At 52.2% G+C, this 23103-nt stretch overlaps 1 protein-coding gene across 4 annotated transcripts in view; it reads left to right on the top strand.

Annotated features, from left to right (window-relative positions):
• The window catches only part of GSG1L (GSG1 like), a 106486-nt gene that overhangs the window by 35048 nt on the left and 48335 nt on the right, over positions 1-23103 (top strand). For 2 of the 4 annotated variants that reach the window (XM_060172743.1, XM_060172745.1), the window contains one exon: positions 14998-15045. In XM_060172743.1, the coding sequence (XP_060028726.1) occupies positions 14998-15045 (48 nt within the window). Of the gene's footprint in view, positions 1-1525; positions 1572-14997; positions 15046-22434; positions 22455-23103 lie in introns of those variants that run through there. The other 2 variants (XM_060172744.1, XM_060172746.1) reach the window with 2 other exon arrangements.

Here is a 23103-nt window from a genome sequence, read left to right on the forward strand (position 1 = left end):
ACTCACACAAGCACACATGTATCTGTCAAGGGTGCACACGTCACAGGCCGCTGGGGGTCTGCTCTGGGAGGGAAGATCTGGGATATTGCAGACTTCCCTCTCCTGTCTGGAAAAATGATTGTGGACCTCGAATTATCTGGGGGAGAGGAGGCATCGTGAGCAGATGAGTCCAGCTTGGCAGCCGCCTCCCCACTAAAGGGAGATGACGGGCCAGCAAGCAGTCCTGACGGATGGGAGCTTGCAAACTTTCTTTTCTTTTCCTGCCTGCTGCAGGAGGTGCTAATGAGAAGTGCCAGGCCCACGGAGAGGGGGAAGCAAGAAGCCCGAATGAACGATTTGCTCCCTGAATAATCAGCCTGAATAATTGGGAATTGACTTGTAATTGCGGTTGTCTCAGCCTCGAGGTGAAGGTGCTGATGCAGGAAGACAGAAGTAGCAGGGCCAGAGTGATGGGTTTGGAGGGAGGATGCTGGGTCTGGGATCGAAGCTGGGCAAAGCAACCGAGGGGGGAGGCTATCCTTTGCTCACGATTTTAAGCTACAAGGACAGAGGTGGGAAGGCTACAGAGAAGAAGAGAGAAGCGCCTATAGGAAAGGCCAATATTTCTTTCCAGACAGTAAACAACTGCCGAGTAAACCCCAGAAATGACACTTGGCGAGCGTCCGTGGGAAGCTTAGGGAGCTGCTCGTCCCGAAAGAGTTATTGGTTTTGTTCAAGCTTCATCTGATGCGTGCTTAAAAAAATTAAAAAAAAAGTTTCCCCTCTCGCAAGAGTCTGGAGGGGAAAATCAAGCATATGTCTCGTGTTATCATTTGGAGGCTTTTGAATAAACAGTGAGGCTGGCAGGGCTTAGCAAGTAGCGGTGAGAGACCCCTCAGCCAGCACCCGGGTGCCTGCAGCTGGATTCGCCATGGTGGGGACTGTCGCTTCCCAGGGTGACATGAGATGGTGTGGATTCAGGAGCGAGAGGGGGAAGGCTGAGTCCACACAGCTGAGCGAGAGCGAGCGAGCACGCCAGAGCTGAACTGGTTTCCTCTCACACCACAAGACTCTGCGTTTGGATCTCCAGTCAAACCCTCATTTTTCTTTTTTTCAACCGCGAGAAGAGGAAGACTGTAGTCACGACGCAGCCGCCATGCTTCGCTGTACCCACAATCCTCTGTTTTTCCCGGCTTCCTTTGCGATGCGCTCGGTCACGTGGCTGCGGCAGCCAATAGGATGCGAGTGGAGGTCTCGTCGGCCCCTCCCGGACAGGTGGGCGCCGCCATACTTTGTGGTCTGTGATTTTGTGATTCTGTGGGCGCCTGGCAGGGGCCTGGGCCCCCCCACCCCATGCCTGTGTAAACGCCGGGACCGGAGGGGCAGCTGGGAAGTAGCGTGTGACACATGGCGGCTGCGGGGGTGCGGTGGGGGGGGGTCTGCACCTGTACCCGCGGCTGGTCTCCAGGCCCAGAGCGAAGGTAGCGGCACATGGACTAAGCAAAGCACCGTCTTTCTTTGAGAATTACTGGGAGAAATCCGAGGAGGGAGGCAGAGCTTCTGGCGTCTGGAGCGTGTGGCATCAAGATGAGGTAGGCGTCGTAATGTATTGACTTGGCAAACTATCGACCGAGCTCCCGAACAACCGGCACGTGCATGGTGTTTGGGGTCACACACGCTAGGGCGCACGCCGCGGTCGGGGAGGAAGGAGTCAGCCACTCACCCCGCTCACGTGCCGACAGGAAGAATCCAGATGGCCAAGCGGACGGTGTCGCACCGAGGGCGACTTCGCAGAGCGCGGGCTGTTGTCACTGTTTAGGGGGAGGCAGGGAGGAGGACTTCGTGGTCGAGGAAGCTTTTGAGGTGGGCCTGGAAGCTCTTGAGGAGGCATCAGGCAGGGGAGAGAGGCGTTTCAGGTGGAGGGAGTGCTTCAGCAGGGCGAGCTCTGGTGTTTGATGAGATGGGACAGGTGCTGTGGTGGCAGAGGCCCATCTTGATTTTATTTGATTACTATTTATTTTTATTGATTTATTCCCTTTTGTTGCCCTTGTTGTTTTATTGTTGTAGTTATTGTTGTTGTTGATGATGTCATCGTTGTTGGATAGGACAGAGAGAAATGGAGAGAGGAGGGGAAGACAGAGAGGGGGAGAGAAAGACAGACACCTGCAGACCTGCTTCACCGCCTGTGAAGCGACTCCCCTGCAGGTGGGGAGCCGGGGACTCGAACCCGGATCCTTACACTGGTCCTTGCGCTTTGCACCACGTGCGCTTAACCTGCTACCACCCGACTCCCAGAGGCCCATTTTGACCGAGATGGAGTCGGTCAATAGTCCCTCACCCCTCTGGTGTCCATGTCACAATCCCCTCAACCTGGTGTGTGTGTGTGTGTGTGTGTGTGTGTGTGTGTGTGTGTATCCACTGCCTTAATTGGCAAAAGGGACTTCTTCCAGATACAAATCAATTGAGAACATGGGTTTATCCTGAATTTTCTTTTTAATTTAATTTAATTTATATTATTATTATTATTTAACCAGAGCACTGCTCAGCTCTGGCTGATCCTAAATTTTCCAGGTGGGTCCAATATAATCATGAGTCTTGGGGCCGGGCAGTGGTGCACCATATAGCAGTACACAAGGACCCAGGTTCAAGCCCCCTGTCCCCACCTACAGGGTGGCGAAGCAGTTCTGTGGATATCTGTTTCTCTGTCTCTCCATCTCTCCCTCACCTCTCAGTTTCTCTGTGCCTCTATTCCCTTCCCCCCTGCAAATTATTAATAATAAAAATGCATTTGTAGGGCTGGTGAAATAGTTGACTTGGCTAGTGCACTGCTTTCCTATGTGTTTGACCTGTGTTCAAGCCCACCCCCCACCACACTGAAGGAAGCTTTGGTGCTGTAGCTGCTTTCACTCCCTTTCTCTGCCTCAGTCTCTCTGTCTCTAAAAACTATGTATGATCATGGGTCCTAGAAAGTGAGGGACAGGGACCCACAAGATAGCTCACCTGGACAGCACACCTGCTGTGTAGTGACGCGACCCAGGTTTGAGCTCAGCCACCGTCACACTGGAGGGGTCTTTGGCGCAGTGATCTCTTTTCCTTTGTCTCCATTTCTTTCTTTCTTCTTTTACCTCCAGGGTTATCACTGGGGCTCAGTGCTAGCACTGCGAATACACTGCTCCTGGTGGCCATATTTTCCATTTATTGAATAGGACAGAGAGAAATGGAGAGAGGAGGGGAAGACAGAGGGGGAGAGAAAGATAGACACCTGCAGACCGGCTTCACCACTCGTGAAGTGATCCCCTTGCAGGTGGAGAGCCGGGGACTCGAACCGGGATCCGGTGTGGGTCGTTGCACTTAGTCTTATGTGAGCTTAACCCAGTGCACCGCCACGTGACCCCCTCTCCATGTCTTTCTATCTGAAAAAGTCAGCTTGGAGTGCTGAGGCCCCAGGTGACAACAACAGCAGCAAACAACACGGAGAAGCAGACGGGAAGAGATCTCAGTGGTAGAGCACAGGACTTGCAAGCATGAGGTCCCAGCCCAGGTTTCATTTCTGCCACCAACTATTCCAGAACAAGTGTTCCCTGGTGGTCTAGTGACTAGGATTCAAATAAACCAGAACTGTGTGGTCCTGTTGGGTATCCTCTCACTCTCTCTCTCCCTCTCTCCCCCCCCTCTGTCTCTCTCTCTCGGTATCTCATGAAATAAATAGATGTCTTTTTTTTTTTTTTGAAAAGTGGGGTACTCCAGTAATTACTGGAGAGGGCGCCATGTCTGGCTGACTTTGCAGACAGAGGAAGATGCACAAGAGGTGGCCTTGAGGAGTTGAAGGCAGGAAGTGCCGTCTTCCTTCAAGCCTCTTAGGGGATCCATGTTGGAATTCTGGCTTGTAGAATAATAAATTAGGACGTATCACAAGGGTGTGTGTGTGTGTGTGTGTGTGTGTGTGTGTGTGTGTGTGTGTGTGTGTAGGTACCTGCCTTGCAAACCGAGACCCTAGTTTCCATTCACATCACCACATACCCCGTGAAAGGTGATCCGGTCTCTCTTGTGAAAGAAATACATCAGTTAATTAAAAAGATGGAATTCTGGGATAGCATCTAAGCCGTTAAGTTTGTGGTCATTTGTCATGGCAGCAGTAAAGAATGAACAGTGTCACATAGAAGATGTCAGGAGACCAGACTCACAGATGAAGGAGCAGGTAGACTTGCTTAGATTGATTCTGTGCGAGTGGGGAGTCTGCAGCTTTAGCTTTGCACCCCATTTTCATGCAGGGGTGACAGTCTATGTTAATACTAATGAATATTAATATTCTGTGTTCATATTCCGAGAGAGGAAGAGGGAGCTGTCTTGCTTGTTTGATTGGGTATGAATTCTCCACAGATCGAGTGCATATTTCTTACTTAATCCATGGAAATTTCATTATTTCTAGTCCTTCACTATTAGAGTAAAGCTGCTTTGAGTTATGCTGACTTTTTTTTTTTTACAAACAAATTTATTTATTGGATAGAAACAGAGAAATAGATAGGAAGAGAGACAGAGAGACACTTGCAACACTGCTTCACCACTCATGAAGCTTCCTCCCTACAAGTGGGGACTGGAGGCTCGAACCCAGGTCCTTGCACATTGTAACATGTGTGCTCTACTGGGTACGCCATCACTCAGCCCTGACTTGGTGTGTGTGTGTGTTTGTTTTCTCACATGTGGAGTCTGTCTGTAAGATGATTTTCAAGAGGTGAAGTTGTGAGATCCCAGAGATTATGCATTTCCTGATAAGGGCTTGAAGGCGTGATGAATGAGGTGGGGTTCCTGAGCAGAATTTAGTTCTGAGCTCTGTCAAAGCCCAGGGCTGAGGTGAGGAGGTGGGGAGGCAGGGAGACCAGGGTAGAGGCTGAGGCAGTGGGCGGGGGAAGAGGCTTTTTATTTTATTTTATTTTTCACCAGCTTAGCAATGCCACCCAAGACCAGAGGGGCCCACTCATGTGAGTATGTGTGAGACAGGGGTTCTAATCTCCCTTTTCCTGGGCCACTCATTTGGCCCTGGGTGGGGAAGTCACCTTTGTGACTTTGGGGAGGGGTTGGAGGTGTGTCAGCTATGGCCATGTTCTGTATGCACCGGGTCCTCACACACCTCCTTCTGGTCCAGAGGCAGAGGCCTTGGGTCTCAACACCCTGGGAAGGACGCCTCCTCTCTGCTCCCTGACGCTGAGAGCACCGGCCCTGGCGAAGATACACGGCACCTGCCCAGACTTTGGGCACCTAGGGCTCTGCATCTCTGAGCCAGCTCTCTGGGGACCCTGGGCTGAGCATCTTGGTGGCTGCTGGTGTTCCTGCCACAGGTGGGGCCTTTTAGGAGGGCATCTGTCCCCCCCAAAAAAAGCAGTGGTTTTGGGGGGCTGGGCAGTGGCACAACTGGCAGAGTGCACACGTGACCGGCGACCCCTCCTTGGGCCTGGGTGGCGGGCTCTGGCCCCTAGCCAGAACCACTTCACCTTGAGAGCATGCTTTCTGGGAGTGAGATCAAATCACTCACCACAAGCCCCTGGGGCCATCAGAGAAGACAGAAGGAGGCCGAGCTATGGGGAGAAACGGCTTGCCTTTGCTTTAACCTCACGCAGCATATGGGCCATCGTTAAAAAATATATATATCGCACTCTCCTTTACTTATCAGGCTCCCTTGAAAAGTTGACGATAGTAATTGTGAACACTTGCTGAGTTCCTGTCACACACCAGCTGTCTCCCTGTATGGTCACATCCATGTCTTGGCTCCAGCTGCAGGGACAAAGAAACGCAACGTCAGTGGATGGCTCTGGGGATAGCTCGGTCCTGTGTGTGTGTGTGTGTGTGTGTGTGTGTGTGTGTGTGTGTGTGTGTGTGTGTGACACCGAGGACAGGCGGGCCCTATGGCATAGCTCTCTTCTGTGGCCCGAGCTGGGGAGAGAATCCAGCCCAAGACTCACAGAGCTTCTAAGACACGGGGCTGGGACTTGAACGCACGACTTGTTATCCCATCATGCTGGTCCTTTAATTTTTTAAGTTTTTGGTTACTGGAGTTTCACTGCTTCCCACCCCCCCCCCTTTGATAGAAAAACAGAGAAAGAGACAAGTGAGAGAGGGAAAGACACCACAGCACCAACTCTCCCCACAGTGTGACAGGGGGCTGCCTCGAGCCTGGGTCACGTGCAGGGCAAAATGGGTGCGCTGTCCGTTTCCCCCCACAATGGTCTCACTGGGTGAGCCCGGCATGACCCCACCACCACTCCTGGAAACCTTTTCTCTAGACAGAGGGTAAGAGAGAGAAGGAGGGCGAGAGGTGGAGAGGGAGAGATGCCACAGCACTGCTCCACTGCTCTCAGGCAGGCGACCCACATGGTGGCTGGGGGCTTGAACCTAGAGCCTTGCTCATCGTGGTGTGTGCGCTTTACAGGCCCGGCCAGCAGCCAGGCCCGAGACGGGGCTGATGGTAAGGAAGTATCTAGGCTCTTCCAGCTACAACGCCTTTTAGAGCCACCCTTTCCTGGCTTTACTGGGATGATTTTTAGTTATTTATTTATTGAGTGCCACCAGACTTGTTGCTGGGGCTTGCTGCTGGTACTACTGTGGCTTCTTTTTTTCCTCCTTTTTTAAAAAAAATTATTTGATAGGACACAGAGAAATTGAGAGAGGAGGGTGTGGGAGAGAGACTGAGAGCCACACGCAGCACTGCTTCACCACTTATGATGTGCCCCCTTCAGGTGGGGATCAGGGGCTCGTACCCAGGTCCTTGAGCATGGGGACGTGTGTGCTCTACCGGGCGCACCACTGCCCGGCCCCTTGTGATGATGATAGTTCAGGAGGACACAGAGCCTCACACATGCCAGTCTCACCACTGCAGGTGGTGCTTCGCATTCAGTCAGAGAGACAGAGGGGGCGAGACCACGGCGCTGGGGTTCTCAGTTGCCATGCAGGCCTCCCACCCAATGAGCTTCCCTCTCCTGCGCCCACAGCACCCAGTCCAGGGCCATGATGGCACATTCCCCGTGCCAGGCAGGGCATCATCCCCTGGTCTGCCATCCACTCAGAGAAACGGTTCTCAGAAAACTGACCCACAGTCGGGACTCCTGCCAGAAATCAAGGCACGGCACCATCTGCATGAGATAAATAAATCAAAATATCATCAGCAGATAAGTGTGTGCCATCTGCTGCCCTGTCAGTTGAACTGGCAGAGGCCTCCGGAGAATTCCAAGGAAACACTTGCCAAGGCGCCGCCACCAGCCTGGAGCAAGAGTAGCTTCTCGCTGGCTCTACTGACTCTGTCCCAGGCCACCTGCTTCCTTGAGTGTGGGCAGCCCTGTGTGTGAGCTCCTGCCTGGCCGTTCGCCGGCCATGTTTGCAGGGAAACGGGACGCTGCTCCCTGACGCTGAGAGCATAGTCCCTGGAGAAGACACACGGCACCTGCTCAGACTTTGGGCACCTAGGGCTCTGCATCTCTGAGCCAGCTCTCTGGGGACCCTGGGCTGAGCATCGTGGTGGCTGCCGGTGTCCCTGCCACAGGTGGGGTGTTTTAGGAGGGCATCTGTCCCCCCCCCCCGAAAGCAGTGGTTTTGGAGTGCACACGTGACAGTGCACAAGCCCTGGAAGCCTTCCAGGCTCCCCTTGGTGGGGGAGCATTTCTAACTTGGGGAGGGGAAGGAGCCTGGAAGGGCTGTCACTGTCAGAGCTGAGCCCCCAGCCCTTTGCACAGACCTGGGAGGCAGAGCCGCATTTCTGCCCACTGGGAGCACATGGAGAAGGGGTCTGGGCTCAGGCCCCCTACACCTCCCTCTGCCAGAAGAGCAGCCCCATGAGGGTGGGGGTGGGGGTGGGGTGGGGTGTCAACCTGTGAGGCCAGCCCCTTCACAGGTGTCACCTGATGGAGCTCTGACTGGAAACATCACTTTTGATTCTCGCTGGTGTCTAGTCGCCCAGCAACCCCAGGACACTCAGCCACCACCCCTCATGAAACAACAAAGCAACGACCCAGCCAATCCAGCATCCCTGACCCCCCCCCCGCCCCGCCCTCAAGTCAGCAGATGGAAGAGCTGGGCTTTGAACTTGGCAACGCGTAAGGTCAGAGCACCTGCTCTCTGCCAGGGAGCCACCCTGTCTGTTCCCCATGACCCGGGTGCACCTGCCTCCCCGGGGTCCCTCCACCCAAGAGCAGGCCTGCGGGAGATGGGAGGGTGTCTGGGACAGATTCCTGGAAGCTCTGTCTCTGGGCCCTGGACCAGGGCCACTCTCGGATACACTGACAGGCTGCTGCCTCTCGGGCAGCTTCTGCTGGCATGTTTCGGCAGCTTCTGTGGGCACCTATCCCCCCTCTGCCCTTGGGGAGGGGCCCCAGAGTCAGAGGGGCCAGCCATGAGGACAGGCCAGGGTCTTGGCTTATGTGTCTGTCCCCATTGGCAGCCCCAGAGCACTGCCTGAGGGGCCCCATCGTTCCTCTCTGAGCAAGGGTGCCCTCCCCCCGGCCCCGTAGATACTCCTGGGCTTGGTTTCAGGATGACCTCATGGTGCTGGCCATGGGGGGATGGTGTGGAGTGACTGGGCGGGGGGTGGACAGGGGCGCCCTGTGTGGGTCACTGCTTGAGAGCAAGACAGGCTTCCCGGAAAGAAACTCTTAGAAATGTGATTCCGGAGATGTGTAGACCAGCTGGCCCGGCTGGGGACCGTCCTGAACACATCGGTGATAGAGCAAGACTTTGGAAAGGCACTGTCCTGGCCTCAGGGTGAGGGGCGGCGGCGGGTTTGAACCTTAGTCTTTTCTGTGGGACGCAGGCAGCTGTTGTGATGGGGACCTCCTGGTGCCTCTGCACTCTTGTGGAGATGGGAACAGCAGCTACTGATGGGGTAGGAGTGCTCCTGGCAGAGTGTGACTGTGTCCTGGGCCCTGGGTGTCACCTCTTGGTGGGCAGGCAGTTGGCAAGCTTCATGGTGAACTGGGTGGTCACCGAGGGCTGAGAGTGGTTCAGACGGGACAAGAAGTGGGGAAGTGGTTGGCAGCAGGAGGGCAGGCCTGGGCCTGCCAGGCACCACTGAGCTTGGGATTCCAAGCCTCGTGGCAGCTGAGAATCTGCATGTGGTAGCCTGGCCCTGCCCTTGCAGCCCCTGTTTTATCTCTGGAGAGAGGAGACACCCCCTTTCTGCTCACCCCTTCCCTCTTTGAGGGATCTGAGACCCCCTGCCTGCACCGGTTCACCATTGTTTGTGGGAGCACTGCTCACAACTTTCTGTGATGCTGCAGCCTCTGTACTCTGTGTGACTCCTTCCTTCCTTCTTCCTTCCTTCCTTCCTTCCTTCCTTCCTTCCTTCCTTCCTTCCTTCCTTCCTTCCCTTTTATTGGGGGTGGGAGAAATGCTTGAGACATTGGAAAGGACAACCCCAGCACAAGTGAAGAGAATAAGAGAAAAACTTAAGAACAAACACAAAGTACACAACCCCAGCCAAGCAATAAAACAGCAACAGAGACTTATATTTCAATAAACCCTAAATTCTAATGGTCTAGATTCTTCAATGAAAAGGTATAGAGCAGCCAAATGAATAAAAATAGCTGATTTCCTGTTGCCTACTGGTCACTCAACTCCAGAGATAAAACAGAGACCGGAAGTAAAAGGCTGGAAAACACTCTTACAGTCAAGGGGAAACCTTACAGAGACAGAGACGGTTGGGCTGGGGACATGGCATAGTGGTTCTGCAGAAAAGACTCTCCTGCCTGAGGTGTTGAGTTCCTGGGTCCAGTTCCCAGAACCATCATTAGAAGTGAGCAGTGCCCTGGGGCCTCTCTGTCTCCTGCTCACTCTCTCTTTCCATGTCTCCATTATTAAAATAAAATGTATTGAAAAAAAAAAACCAAAAAAAGACAGATACTGTCATCCTTTGAAAAAAAAAAAACCAAAAAAGACAGATACTGTCATCCTTATAGCAGATAAAAGAGATTTTCAGGTTAATACGTTACAGGGTATAGGGCCCAGCATTGTAAGGGCTCAGTACAACGAGAAACTAGACCACGGTGAATGTATACACCCAAATGCACAGTGCAACAATTAATACACTAAGGAGTGATCCCGACAGCAATTGCAGGGGACTCTAACACCCACTTGTGACCAGCCAGAAAGGCCAGCCAGAGAACACGTAAGGAGAAAATAGTCTTAAATGATGAACTAGACCAGACGGGCTTTTATAGCATCTTCAGAACATTCCACCCTAAATAGCAGAATCTCCATTTTTTTTTTTCTCAAGTGCATGTGGAATGGTCTCAAGGATAGACCATCTGGCAGAATGCAAAACAATTGTCAATAACTTGTGAAGATTGAAACCATACCAAGTATTTTCCCAGTCATAGCGCTCTAGACCTTGAAATAAGCTGCAAGAAGAGAACTGGGGGAAACCTCAACCGCACGGAGATTGAGAAGTATACTTTTCAATAACCATCGGATCAAGGATGATATTAAAGCAGAAATTAAGAAATACTTGAAGACAAGTGAAAATGGAGATACCACGATATGAGACCCTATGGGAAGCCGTAAAAGTGGTGCTTAGCCGAGGTTAATAACGGTACAGGCCGACATCAAGAAATGAGAAAAGTCTCAAACAATTAAACTTCATATCTAAAGTAACTGGATAAAGAATAAACAGGGACCAACTGGGAGGTAGCTTACTTGGCAGAGTGCACACAGTGCCATGTGTGAGGACTCGGGTTTGAGCCCCCAGCCACCCAAGTGGCAGTGAGTATCTGCACAGGGGACGACGCTTCGCAAGGAGGGGCAGCGGTGCTGTGGGGTCTCTCATCTCTCTGTCCTTCTCTATCTAGAGAAAGAAAGAAGGCATGAAGCCCAACTGAAGTCCTAGCAGAAAAAGAGAAAAAGGAAGACTAAACAAAAGTTAGAAGAAAGGAAGTAATAAAAATCAAAGCAAAAGGGAGTCAGGCGGTAGCGCAGCAGGCTAAGCACACGTGGCACAAAGCACAAGGACCGGCGTCAGGATCCTGGTTCGAGCCCCTGGCTCCCCACCTGCAGGGGAATCACTTCACAGGCAGTGAAACAGGTCTGCAGGTGTCTATCTTTCTCTCCCCCTCTCTGTCTTCCCCTCCTCTCTCCATTTCTCTCTGTCCTATCCAACAACGACAACATCAATAACAGCAACAATAATAACTACAACAACAATAAAAAAACAAGGGCAACAAAAGGGAAAATAAATAAATTTAAAAAAAAATCAAAGCAAAAGTGAAGCAGAAACCAGAAAGACCATCCGAAAAGTCAGTGAAACTGAGAGGTGGTTCTCCAAAATGATCAACAATGGTGATAAAAGTCTAGTTAGACTGACAGAGAAAAGAGGAGAGAAGACTCTAATAAACAGAATCAGAAATAAGGGAGGGGAGAAATGACATCAGACATTATAGAAATATAAAGCACCACAAGAGACTACCAGGAATAACTATATGTCAATATATTAATCTATAAGAAATGAATAAATGTTTTAGAAAACTGCTACCCACCATAGCTGAACCAGGGAGGTGTAGAGCAGTCCAATCACAAGTATGGAAATTGAAAATAATTTTTTTTCCTCCAGGGTTATTGCTGGGCTCGGTGCCTGCACCATGAATCCACCGCTCCTGGAGGCCATTTTTCCCCCTTTTGTTGCCCTTGTTGTAGCCTCGTTGTGGTCATTATTATTGCCATTGTTGATATTGTTCGTTGTTGGATAGGACAGAGAGAAACGGAGAGGGTGGGGAAGACAGAGGGGGGAGAGAAAGATAGACACCTGCAGATCTGCTTCACCACCTGTGAAGCGACTCCCCTGCAGGTGGGGAGCCGGGGGCTCGAACCGGGATCCTTACGCCGGTCCTTACGCTTTGCGCCACGTGCGCTTAACCCACTGTGCCACTGCCCGATCCCTGAAAATAATTTTTAAAAATCTCCCCGGAGAGGAAAAAGGAAGACAACCGGAAGTAGTAATAGGTGTAGGTGTGGCTTGAAAGGAAGTGAAGGCATGGCCGTAGAGGTGAATTTAAGATGGGCAATACATATATTTCAGGTGACATTTGACTAGTCAGCCCATATCTGTGTCCTGAGAAGGGCTTCAGCAGTTTCCACTGGAGGGGACGAGAACCCAGAACTCTGGTGGGAATGGTGTGGAATTATACTCTATTAAATCACTAAGAAAAAATTCTAGGTCCACACACATCCACACGTGGATTACCACACTGGGGAGATACCACAGTGGTTTGCATAGTGGCTGTGCAAAAAAGACTTCCATGCCTGACACACCAAAGATCTCATGTCTAATAACCAGCACCACCATTAGCCAGAACTAAGCAGTGGTCTGGTAAATAAAATAAACATATAAGAAAGAATGAAAATGGACTACCTGAAACAAAAAAAACTTCCCCAAAACAAAAGTCCAGGGCCAAACTGCTTTATTAGTGGATTCTACCAAACCTTCAAAGAAGAACTCATGCCTCTTCTTGAGGGAGAATGGAAAAAGGCACAACTTAGAGCCCAAACGAGATGACAGAAAACACACACACAAATTAAATTTTTGTGAGATTTGCTGTACAAATTGATGATGAGCACAGATATAAAAAAATTCACAAAGTACTAATAGATTGAATTCAACAATCAACAATACATTAAAAGGATCACATAACATGACCAAGTGGGACTTAGCGAAGCAAGGAGAATTGATCTGTCAGCACCAATCACTGAGCGCACTGTGCTCCATCAAAAAAAGGGCCGAATCGTGTGGTCATGTTAGCAGGTGCAGAGCAAAGAGCTGACACCCACGAGTGATTAAAAGCAAACTCTTGGTGGTCTGGCAGCAGTGCAGCGGGTTAAGCGCACATGGTGCAAAGCACAAGGACCCATGTAAGGATCCCGGTTCGAGTCCCTGGTTCCCCACCTGCAGGGGTGTTTCACAGGTGGTGAAGCAGGCCTACAGGTGTTGATCTTTCTCTCCCCATCTCTGTTTTCCCTTGCTCTCTCAATTTCTATCTGTCCTATCCAATAATAACACCAATAATAATAACAATAACAACAATAAACAAGGGCAACAAAGGGGAAAAAATGCCCTCCAGGAGCAGTGGATTCATAGTGGAGGCACTTCTTCTTCTAGCGTTTGCCCTTCTTCCGTAGCCAAACAACAGCGTCAGGTTGAGCCTGATGTAAAGTTTCGAGACCTCCTTTGAATCTGGAGAGGTGGCAGTCATTGACTATGTGGGTCATAGTCTGTCTGGAGCCGCAGGGGCAGTTCGGGTCGTCTCTGGCTCCCCAGCGATGGAACATAGCGGCGCACCGGCCATGGCCTGTTCGATAGCGGTGGAGGCACTGAGCCACAACAATAATCTTGGAGGAAAAAAAAAAAAAAAGCAAACTCTTGAGGGACCAGGCAATAGTTCACCCAGTTAAGCATACACCTTACCATGCAAAAAGACCTGGGTTCGAGTCCTCAGTCCCTTCTGTAGGGGAGAAGCTTCAGGGGGTGGTGAAGCAGGCCTGCAGGTATCTCTTTCTCTGTCCCTCTCCTCTCTCAATTTCTCTCCTATCAAATTAAAAATAAATAAATAAAGGTCTCTTGGAGTGGTGGATTTGTTGTGCAGGCCCTGAGCTTCAATGATGACTCTGGTGGAAACAAAATAAAACTAAGTAAGCTTGATCAAATAGGGTCAGGAAGCTCTCACCACAGTTAAGGTTCTTTGCTACAGACCCACAGCTGATATCATGCCTGTCGGGGATAGACTGAAATCAAGTCCTTTAAGGTCAGGAGCTAGACAAGGTTGTTACTTCTATTTAAGCTCATAGTAGTGGTCAAAGCCAGAGCAATTAGACAATAACAGTAAATAAAAGGAAGAATACAACCCACCTGGTCTAGTGTGTCGGGGTGATGTTGATGCCTGTGAGTAATGGTCTGTGAGGGGCTGGGGGGAGGGTGCCAGTGTGCTCCTCTGGGGACGAGCCTGGAGGTGGGGTCACATCTTCCTTGTCACTTGTCCCTAGTGCTTGGCTCAGTATCTGGCATCTGGGTCCTCCAGGGCAACTCTCCTCCCTTCTTTCCTTTCTTCCTCCATCTGTCCATCCATCCGTCCCTCCTTCAGTCAGTAGCTGCTGGACACTCAGTATATACCAGGTGCTGGTCTAGGTACTCGGGGTGCAGTAAGACGGGAGATGGGCTAGTTCAGTGGAGACATGCTTGAAATATTGAACTGGTTATTTCAGACCACCTCCACCCCCTCCCCAATGTAACATTCGAGGAAAGTAAGAGAGGAGGATTGGGAAGAATGTCCCAAGCGAGAAGCACAGCCATGTGCTAAGGCCTTGAGGCCAGAGTGTGCCCAGAGACGGAGTGGAGCGGGGCAAGGGAGGGAGGTGATAGTGGGGACGTGGTGTTGACCCTGAGTGAACTGGGGGCCTGTGGGGATGCACGTAGGGAGGCTTTGCGCAGAGAGGCAGGTCCGCCTTGCTTGGAACAGGCCCCTCTGGCCCCATGCTGTGGCGACTACGGTCACCCAGGTGGGACAGTAGAGCTGGTGAGAAGCAGTGGCAGTCAGCCCCAGGCCTGCGGTGGGGGGGGGGGGGGGGGGATGCGGACTGTATCCATCTGTCAGAGGGCTTTGTGCATCTGTGTGCGTGTGTGCATGCACGTATGTGGTAGTGTTCATGCAGTAATGTTGCAAGTACCCTGATTCAGGAGGGAGTGTGGAGGCAGGGATCCCAGCGAGGGTCAGGGGCCTGGGTGGGGTTCAGTGCAGGGAAGGGGTTCCCGGGGCCTTGCCGAGGCCTCGTGACAGGGCTGAATGCCGGGGTCCTCAGTGGGGGCCGTCAGGTGATCCCCAGGGTGTACCACTCAGACTCCTGCGGGAAGGGACACTTGTTTTCCAGGATAAGATCAGAGAGCGTGGGGCCCTGCACCCCGCTCCCCACTTGGGAGGGTAGGGGCTCGGACATAGGGGGTGACAGTCTCAGCCCTGGCCCCTCCCTGTTCTGAAAGTCCTTCTTTTCTCTCCAAAGGTGAAACATGTCGCAGCTTCATTGACCTAGCACCTGCCTCAGAGAAAGGTAAGCATGGCTCCCTGGGACCCCTGCTGCTTCTGCACCCTGGGTGGGGGGGAGGGAGTGGCACCCTCTTCTCTCAGCTACTCTGAGCAGTGTCTGGAGGAGGCTGTGCAGAGGGAGGCTGCCCTCAGTGTCCCAAGTGTCCCTACACCTGTCTCTCCTGCTGGGGCTCTGGGAGGTCAGGGGTGTGTGTGTAAAGTTGGGGTTACTCTTCATCAGCCTTTGGGGCACCCCTCAGGTGCTAAGTTTGCATCTGGGTGGGTGGGAGGGGGCGGGAGTGAGCTATTCTGGCTCCATGGTCCTGCAGGCATGGGGCCATCTCTCCTGGCTGGCCACGGCCATGCAGGGTGCAGGGCAGGGGCACGAGTGCTCTGTGAGGCTCAACGAGGGACCCCTGCTTGTGCAGGGGCGCTGAGCATGGGCCGGGTTCAGCAGCAGTCAGCAGTGACCAGAGGAGCTGGTGTCAATGGAGAGCTGTGCTTACTTCTCCCAGAAGAGTTAAGAGTCGGCAAGGCAGGGCAGCTCTGCTCAGAACCCAGCCTCCCACCACCCCAGCAACCTTTGTCTTCATGGCCTGAAACAATGGCTAGAGATTCAGCTGTTAAATCCATATCTCAGGTGGCAGAAGCTGTCCCACGACACCTGCTCGTGTCCCCTGGGCCAGAGCTTGATTGATCACATGTCCACACTCAGCCACAAGGGAGACTGGAAGGAAGGAGGACTTAGTCCTGCCAAAGTTAGGGAGTTTTCTGGAGGGTTGATGCCAGGGGGACTCAGGCGTGTGGTCCTCTCCCCACTGGGAGCTGCCAGGAGGGGAAAGGAGAGGTCTCTGGGCCTAGGCCTCAGAGCAGGGAGGCTGAGGCAGACGTTCAGGCACAGAAACTGCCTGGCGGTGAGCCTGCACTCACACCCACGCTCCTCACTGGCACTTTGCTGTTGCTGCTGGGGCTTCACACTCTGGGCTGACTTTTTCAGAAAGAGAAGGAGAGGGAGAGGGAGGGATACATCCAGGAGGAGAGACTCCACAGAGAGATGGACCCAGCTGGAGCCTTCCCTCAGGGCTGGAGGACTCCCCTGTGTTGGGCTCCAAGCGGCGCCTTCCAGGTGAGCTGTCTCTCCAGCCTTGTTAGCAGACTGGAACCTTTTTCTGGCACCCCACCTGCTGACACTCCACCGCCCAAAGCAGGTGACACGGCTGAGGTCAGCCTCCATGAATTGAGAGCAGACTCCATGGGCTGCCCTCCAGGGGTGTCTGGGCTGGGAAAGTGTGTGGTTCTGTGGGGTCTCTGTCTCTCTCACTAATGCTGCATGGGGATTTGGCTGGCTCACTGAGACAGGATAAAGGATGGTGGAGCACGGGGGGGAGGGGGGGCCTGTCTGGAGAAGTTTTTATTTTGAAATGCTCTGTTTCCATTTTCATCTAACCCTGAGATACTAGCTTGAATTTTATCATCCAACAATCCTATTGCATTTAATTTTTTATGGTGATATTTTTAATTGTAAGAACTTTTTACGTGTGGTGCCAGGGCTGGACACAGGGACCTGTGCTCTGCTGATCAGCTGCCTCTCTGGTCCAATTTCATCATGGTTTTGTGTGGGGGTGGGGGGCTGGGGAAGGTACTGCCCCTGTATGGTTCTGGGGCTCAAACCAGGACCTCACTCAAGGATGCCATGCACCCCAGCGCTGAGCCACCTCCCAGGCCCCCAGGAGCCATTCCTTGCTAATGGAATGGGCCTGTTTTGGGGGCTCTTGTCTTCACTTTACAGTTGCAATGTCTTCTCATATTGCGTCAAGGAGATTAACTTTGGAAAGTCTTCTTCTGGGCCCTTTCATATCTCTGTACTCTGGGCCCTCTGCCCATTTTACTGTAATCCCTGCCTTGGGCTTGTGTAATTTCTTCTTTAATATTGCTGCTAATACTGAGAAGTGAGATCGGACGTGCTGTTTGGAAGCTTTTGGTGCAGTTGCGGGAGGTGGGAAGGGGAGGTGCGATCCAGTGGGCTGCCCAGCCTCATCTGGGCTCCAGGCCCATGTCCAGAAAGGTCCATCTTGTCAACCGACATCCTCCTTCACCAGGCCTCTGTCTTGGGCTGATGCGTTTCCCCAGGAAGGTCCCTGGAGTCTCTGGAGTCTCCAGGCTATTCCTGAACCCAGCGTCAGCATTGAGGACTTGAGTGGGGGACAGCCCTGGATGTCAGTGTGTATCCTCAGCTCCTCTGTCCTGTTAGCCGCTGCCCCCTCCCGCCCGTCCCCCGTCCCCCCCCCCCATCAACTTGCTCCCTTTTGAGATGCTGATGTCTGGCCCGTCCTATTCACTCTGCCCTGTGGCTTGAGGTCCTTTCTATCTCTCAGTTGTCACTGGTGTTGGAAAGGGGCTGAGACCAACCTTTGGCCCAGTCACTTCACCTTCAGTCCTTTCTTTTTAAAAATCTCACCTGTTTCTTCTTTCCTGGTCTTTTAGTGTGATAGGACAGAGAGACATTGAAAGTGAAGAGGGAGGAGAGAGAGAGAGACCTGAAGTGCCGGTGGGGAGCAGGGACTTGAACCCAGATCCTCACACATGGTGATGTGTGCACTCTACCGGGTGAATTAACACCCTGGCCCAGTCTTCTGTTTCTTAATCTGGACGATATGGCCGTGATACATACGTAAGCATGTGCCATGCACAAGTAAAACAGAAATTCCCGTGTTAAAGTCCAAGTTAACGTTCTTTTCTTTTCTTTTCTTTTCTTTTCTTTTCTTTTCTTTTCTTTTCTTTTCTTTTCTTTTCTTTTCTTTTTTTCTTTTCTTTTGCCTCCCAGGTTATCCCTAGGGCTCGGTGCCAGCACTACGAATCCACTGCTCCTAGTGGCTATTTTTTCTATTTATTGGCTAGGACAGAGAAATTGAGAGAGGAGGGGGAGATAGAGAGGGAGAGAGAAAGGCAACTGCAGACCTGCTTCATCACTTGTGAAGCTTCCCCCCCCCCCCCCGCAGGTGGGGAGCCGAGGCCTCGAACCTAGATCCTTGCACAAGTCTTTGCTCTTAATACTATGTGCACCTAACCTAGTGTGTCACCACCTGATTTGTGTCATAGAATCAAAGTGTGCACAGACTTGAGAATTTGGGGGTGGTGGCGGGGGTGGAGCAGAGGGAGATGGGCACCCATGTGCATGGCCACTCACACCCACAGTGGAGCTAGACGGACCCCTGTTTGGATATACTGGGTCTTTGGATATGTGATCCTGCTGCCATTTCAGGACAGCTGAGGCCTGGCTTCCAGGAATGGGCCGCAGGGCCTCTGTCGTTCTCACTGTAGGTCAGAGGCCCACAGGGCTGTGTGCGAGGACCTGGGACAGAGCCGAGGGAGCCTTCTAAAGCAGGAGGCAGGCGGAGAGGGTGGCACAGCTGAGAATCCAGAGGTGGGGCCAGAGGGCTGCCAGTGGGATGATACCAGTCCAGGAAGGCTCTGTGTGTGTGTGTGTGTGTGTGTGTGTGTGTGTGTGAGTGCACTCCTTCTGGTGCATAAGAGACACCAAGAGTGGGCTGGAGAGATGGTGTAATGGTCCTGAAAACAGACCTCCATGCCTGAGGCTTCAAGGTCCCAAGTTCATCCCCAGCACCATCAGCCAGAGCTGAGCAGGGCTCTGGTGTCACTCTCTCTCTTGCTCAGTGTCTCTCTTTCATTATAATAAGTAACTACTGGGAGTCGAGCCGTAGCACAGGAGGTTAAGCGCACATGGTGCAAAGTACAAGGACCAGTGTAAGGATCCCAGTTCGAGCCCCCGGCTCCCCATCTGCAGGGGAGTCGCTTTACAAGTGGTGAAGCAGGTCTGCAGGTGTCTATCTTTCTCTCCCCCTCTCTGTCTCCCCTTCCTCTCTCCATTTCTCTCTGTCCTATCCAACAACAATGATGACATCAATAACAACAACAATAATAACTGCAACAATAAAACAACAAGGGCAACAAGAGGGAATAAATAAAGTATTTAAAAAGTAAGTAACTATCAATAAATATTAAAAAGGGAGATAGAGAGATGTCAGAGTTATTCATTTGTTTGTTGATCCACCCATTCATTCATTCATTCCTGGGAGAGCAGGTGCAGAGCGTTGAGCGTGGGCACCCTCAGTCTCTGCTGAAGAACCCGAGAGCGGGAGGCCAGAGCCCAGAGAGGTCAAGTGCCTTGTGCCGGTCACATAGCAGGCTCACTCCCCGCATGCCCTGCAGTCCCAAGAGCCAGAGCTACCAGGTTCTGTTCTGAAGTTTCTAGATTCCTCTAATCACGCGCTCTTATTAAAGGTGATTAAATCCCACCGCCGGTGGAGAACTGTTCCCCGGGATCACAACAGCTCATAATTGCTTTCCTTGCTCTAATTCCAATTCTTCAAGATGATCTTTCCAGCTAATTAGGTGTCTGGGTAGCAGCCTTGCCTGCCTGCTCTCTCTGAGCACTGAGTGTTAACCCCGGGCCTACGCTGCCTTTCATGTCTCATAATTGGAAACACTTTCTTCACGGTGAGGAGGCTCTGCTGGGTGTAAACAGAGGCGATCCATGGTTCTGAGCCAGCGAGTGAACCGTAGCCGCAGCAGGCTTTGATGTCAGAAATGACTGCGGACTGGATGCCCGCCACTGTGTGTGCACTTCCCGCCTCGCAAGAAGGCCTTTCGTGAGGCTCCTTCCTTGCAGGAGCGTCCTGCTGCGCCCTGGTGGGCCTTGCAGTGAGGGAGGCCCTCGGCTAACGTCCAGGCTCACGCCTTCCTTTCTGCCTGCAGATGAGTCCTTCTGGGGGGCCCAGGCGTCCATCTCGCCCCAAGCCCCCACAGGCCAGCCCTGTCCAGCTGTACAGGCCCCAGGACTGTGTAAGCTCACAGCTGGACTCCTGGCCTGGACTCCTCGCTAATTCTGTTTTGTGGCCGCTGGTGGCATCCCAGCATAACACCAGACTCCCAGGCTGTTGGGTGGGACAAAAAAAAAAAAAAGCCCAGGCTTTGTTCCTGGCCTGTGAAAGCTGTTTAATTAAAACCCAGTTGAAAAGTCCCACTTTAATTCACGCACAGAAGCATTCAGGAGGCTACCTTCCAGACCTTAACAAGCCAGCTACCCCTTCCCCCACCCATGTTGATGTAAACACATTTTTTCTTGGATGGAGTGGTGCTGTCACCCTTCAAGGTGGTGACCCCCTGTGTGGAAATCTTGGATTCTCAGCAGAGCCGTATTCCACACTTTTCCTTCATTGCCGGCTTGGCTAATGGCACCATTGTTCATTGTGTCACCCCCGTCCCCTGCCCCTTGAGAGGCTGATGGGTAGCTGTGTACAGCAAAAAGATGTGGCAGCTGGGCTGAGAAGCAAGGACTGGGAATGAGCCAGCGGAGGCTGGTGCTCAGTGAGGACAGAGATGGGGACAGGTGCCCTTGGCAGGGAAGAGCCTATACAAAGGTCCTGGGGCATGGAAGGAGGTGGCTACCTTAAAGCTGTCCCTGGCCCTGTCCCCTTGATAGTGTGATATTTCCCCTCCTTCCTACGAGGTGACCGGTCCCTGTCACCCTCTGTCCACCTGTCCCCGCTGAGCCTCCCCTGCCCTGTATGCATGCCTGGGGATTTTGCTTGTGTCTCTGTTCTCTGACCTCCTGTGGTCCCCAGTTCAGCCTCCTGCAATCAGCTTTTGGGCATTTCTGACTTGGGACTACCTAGCCTGACTTGCCACACTTCTTCACTCCCATCACCCAGCACCCCAACTTCCGGGGTGGGGGGTGGGCCTGCTCATCCTTCCCAGAAGATGTCCCACAAGTGACTGCGCCTGGGTCACTACTCAGTGAAAGGCCATCAGTCTGAAATACTGGCTCTTCCCACTGTTAACATTTGCACACACTCCCTAGCCCAGAGCAACTGCCACCTCCTTTAAGAACTCTAGTCTCTCCACGCAGACTTACTTGCTCCTTCAAATTGGATGTAAGTAAAATGTCCGGTTGAGGGAGAAGACGGACCCACCTTCCTCCCTCCCTCCCTCCCTCCCTCCCTCCCTCCCTCCCTCCCTCCCTCCCTCTTACTGGAAGGCATCTGATTTTTGTTCATCTCACCATACCTGCCCATTGTGGTTAAATGGGCCCTGACCCCAGCTGAGGAGGGCATCCCAGTTGGCCCAAGTCAACAAGGTTGGCCTTTCCCCTTAACAACCACTGGCTTAGCACGAGGTGCATGACCCAATTCTGCTGGGAGACAGAGGAGCGAGATTCTTCCTCAAAAGATATGTCAGTCTCTCCTGCCACCCCAGCCTGGAGGCTGAAGTCAAATTAGAATCATCAGGGCCGAAATGAGGACAGTCCATCACCTTCAGGATGGCGGAGCACAGATATGGAAAGGACTTTATCTGGGCTGGTGTTGTTGAGCTGCTAAGTGAATCCCAGAGATGCTTTCCTTCCTTATTTTATGTGAGATAAGCAAATCCCTTACTCAGGATGTTTCCTCCATGGCGTCTCATCTCTTGAAGCTGAAGGCAGTCTGGCAGAGACAAGGGCAACAGCTCCGATTCCACTCTGTCTAGTGTCTGGGACACTATGTAGCCATTAAGAAAGGAACTCCTGGGTTGTACTGTGTCTTGAGACAGTGTTTGTGACATTGTCCAGACACAAAAACCATAGGTCCACCCTGCTAGAAAAATAGATGGTGGATGACAAGAGCTCAGGCAGTGATACATTTTTACATAATAAACTTGCGTTAGAGTAGGAATCTTGTGAATTCTCTACCCCTCCGCACTTCTGGGAACCCTTTACATTGTGTGTCTACACACACACACACACACACACACACACACACACTGTACTCGATACACTCTGTAGTCTGTGGTATGCTATAAGGACGTGAAGTATTTAGTACACAACTCAGAAAGTATATGTTAATTATATGTTTGTGTATATTTATGCAGTGCACATGTATACATCTGTACGTATGTGAAAGTTGACTTCTACTTATCTCAGTGGTTTATAACTATAAACGTTGCACCTATAAATATCTAGTAGTAAGTGCTTTATACACATAAACCTGAGACAGTTCTCACAATGGAAGCTCAGCGACAGTCGCCCCGCTGGCTGCGCTGTGCCGAGGGCCACCCAGAGGCTGGAGCCCTGCCAGGGGCAGCAAAGCACGGAGCTCAGTGTTCTAACCAGCCGTCTGCCTGCACCAGACTCTCCCCAGCCAGGGGGCGCTGGTTCAGTTAGTCAGACCTGAGTGCTCAAACAGTATGTTGAAATGATGATAAATTGAAGCAGCTGTGAAGGGTGAGGGACGGAGGAGGCTCGGGAGCATCACAGGGGTCCCTCTGCCTGTCTGCATGTGGGGAGGAGGCACTGAACGCCCTCTGCCACTGGACTAGAGCCTGGGGCAGAAGGTGCAGGGGCGCTGTCCCGCATACAGTGCTGAAGGCCTGGGCCAGGTGAGGAAGCAGACAGCTGAGAGAAGAGGGGGCCAGGGAGGGACTCACAGGGGCTGCGAATCCAGGCCAGAGAGCCCAAGCTCCCTCGGACTCCACTGGTCATGTCGACAGGGGACCAGTGTCTCATAACGGAGAAGGGAACCTACAAGGTGAGTTGATAAACACAGACGTTGTGCCCGGATGTAGACACTTGAAGGGAAGAGCACAGTCAGGGAAGCATATGTGTTGGGAAGTATTTTGGAGTTCTGTTTTGTTGGGAGACGTAGAGTATATTTGATCGATGAGAGCAGACAAAAACCTCGCGCAGAAAGATGCTGGGAGACACACGGGCTTGACAGAGAGGAGGAAACTGCAGTTTTGACATTCTTGTGGCCACAAGAGAGATGGAGCAGCCAGACATGTGCAGAGGAGAGAGAGACAAGTCGTTTTCAGGGCGGGAGGGGTGGTGACAGACGAGGGTGCCGTGTGCAGGCCTGGTCACCACAAGGGTAAAAAAGTGAAGTGTTGATGGGCTTGTTCATTGCGTCCTGCTCATCAGAGGACATGACAGGTGCTCTGCTGGTGGCCATCGGAGGCTCGGCTTGAGTTACTAGCAACTGGCGTCCTGATGCTGTGGGCTCCCTTCCTGTCTCTTGATGCTGTGTGTCGG

Source organism: Erinaceus europaeus, chromosome 15 (genome assembly GCF_950295315.1).
Source record: "Erinaceus europaeus chromosome 15, mEriEur2.1, whole genome shotgun sequence".
Lineage (NCBI taxonomy): Eukaryota > Metazoa > Chordata > Mammalia > Eulipotyphla > Erinaceidae > Erinaceus > Erinaceus europaeus.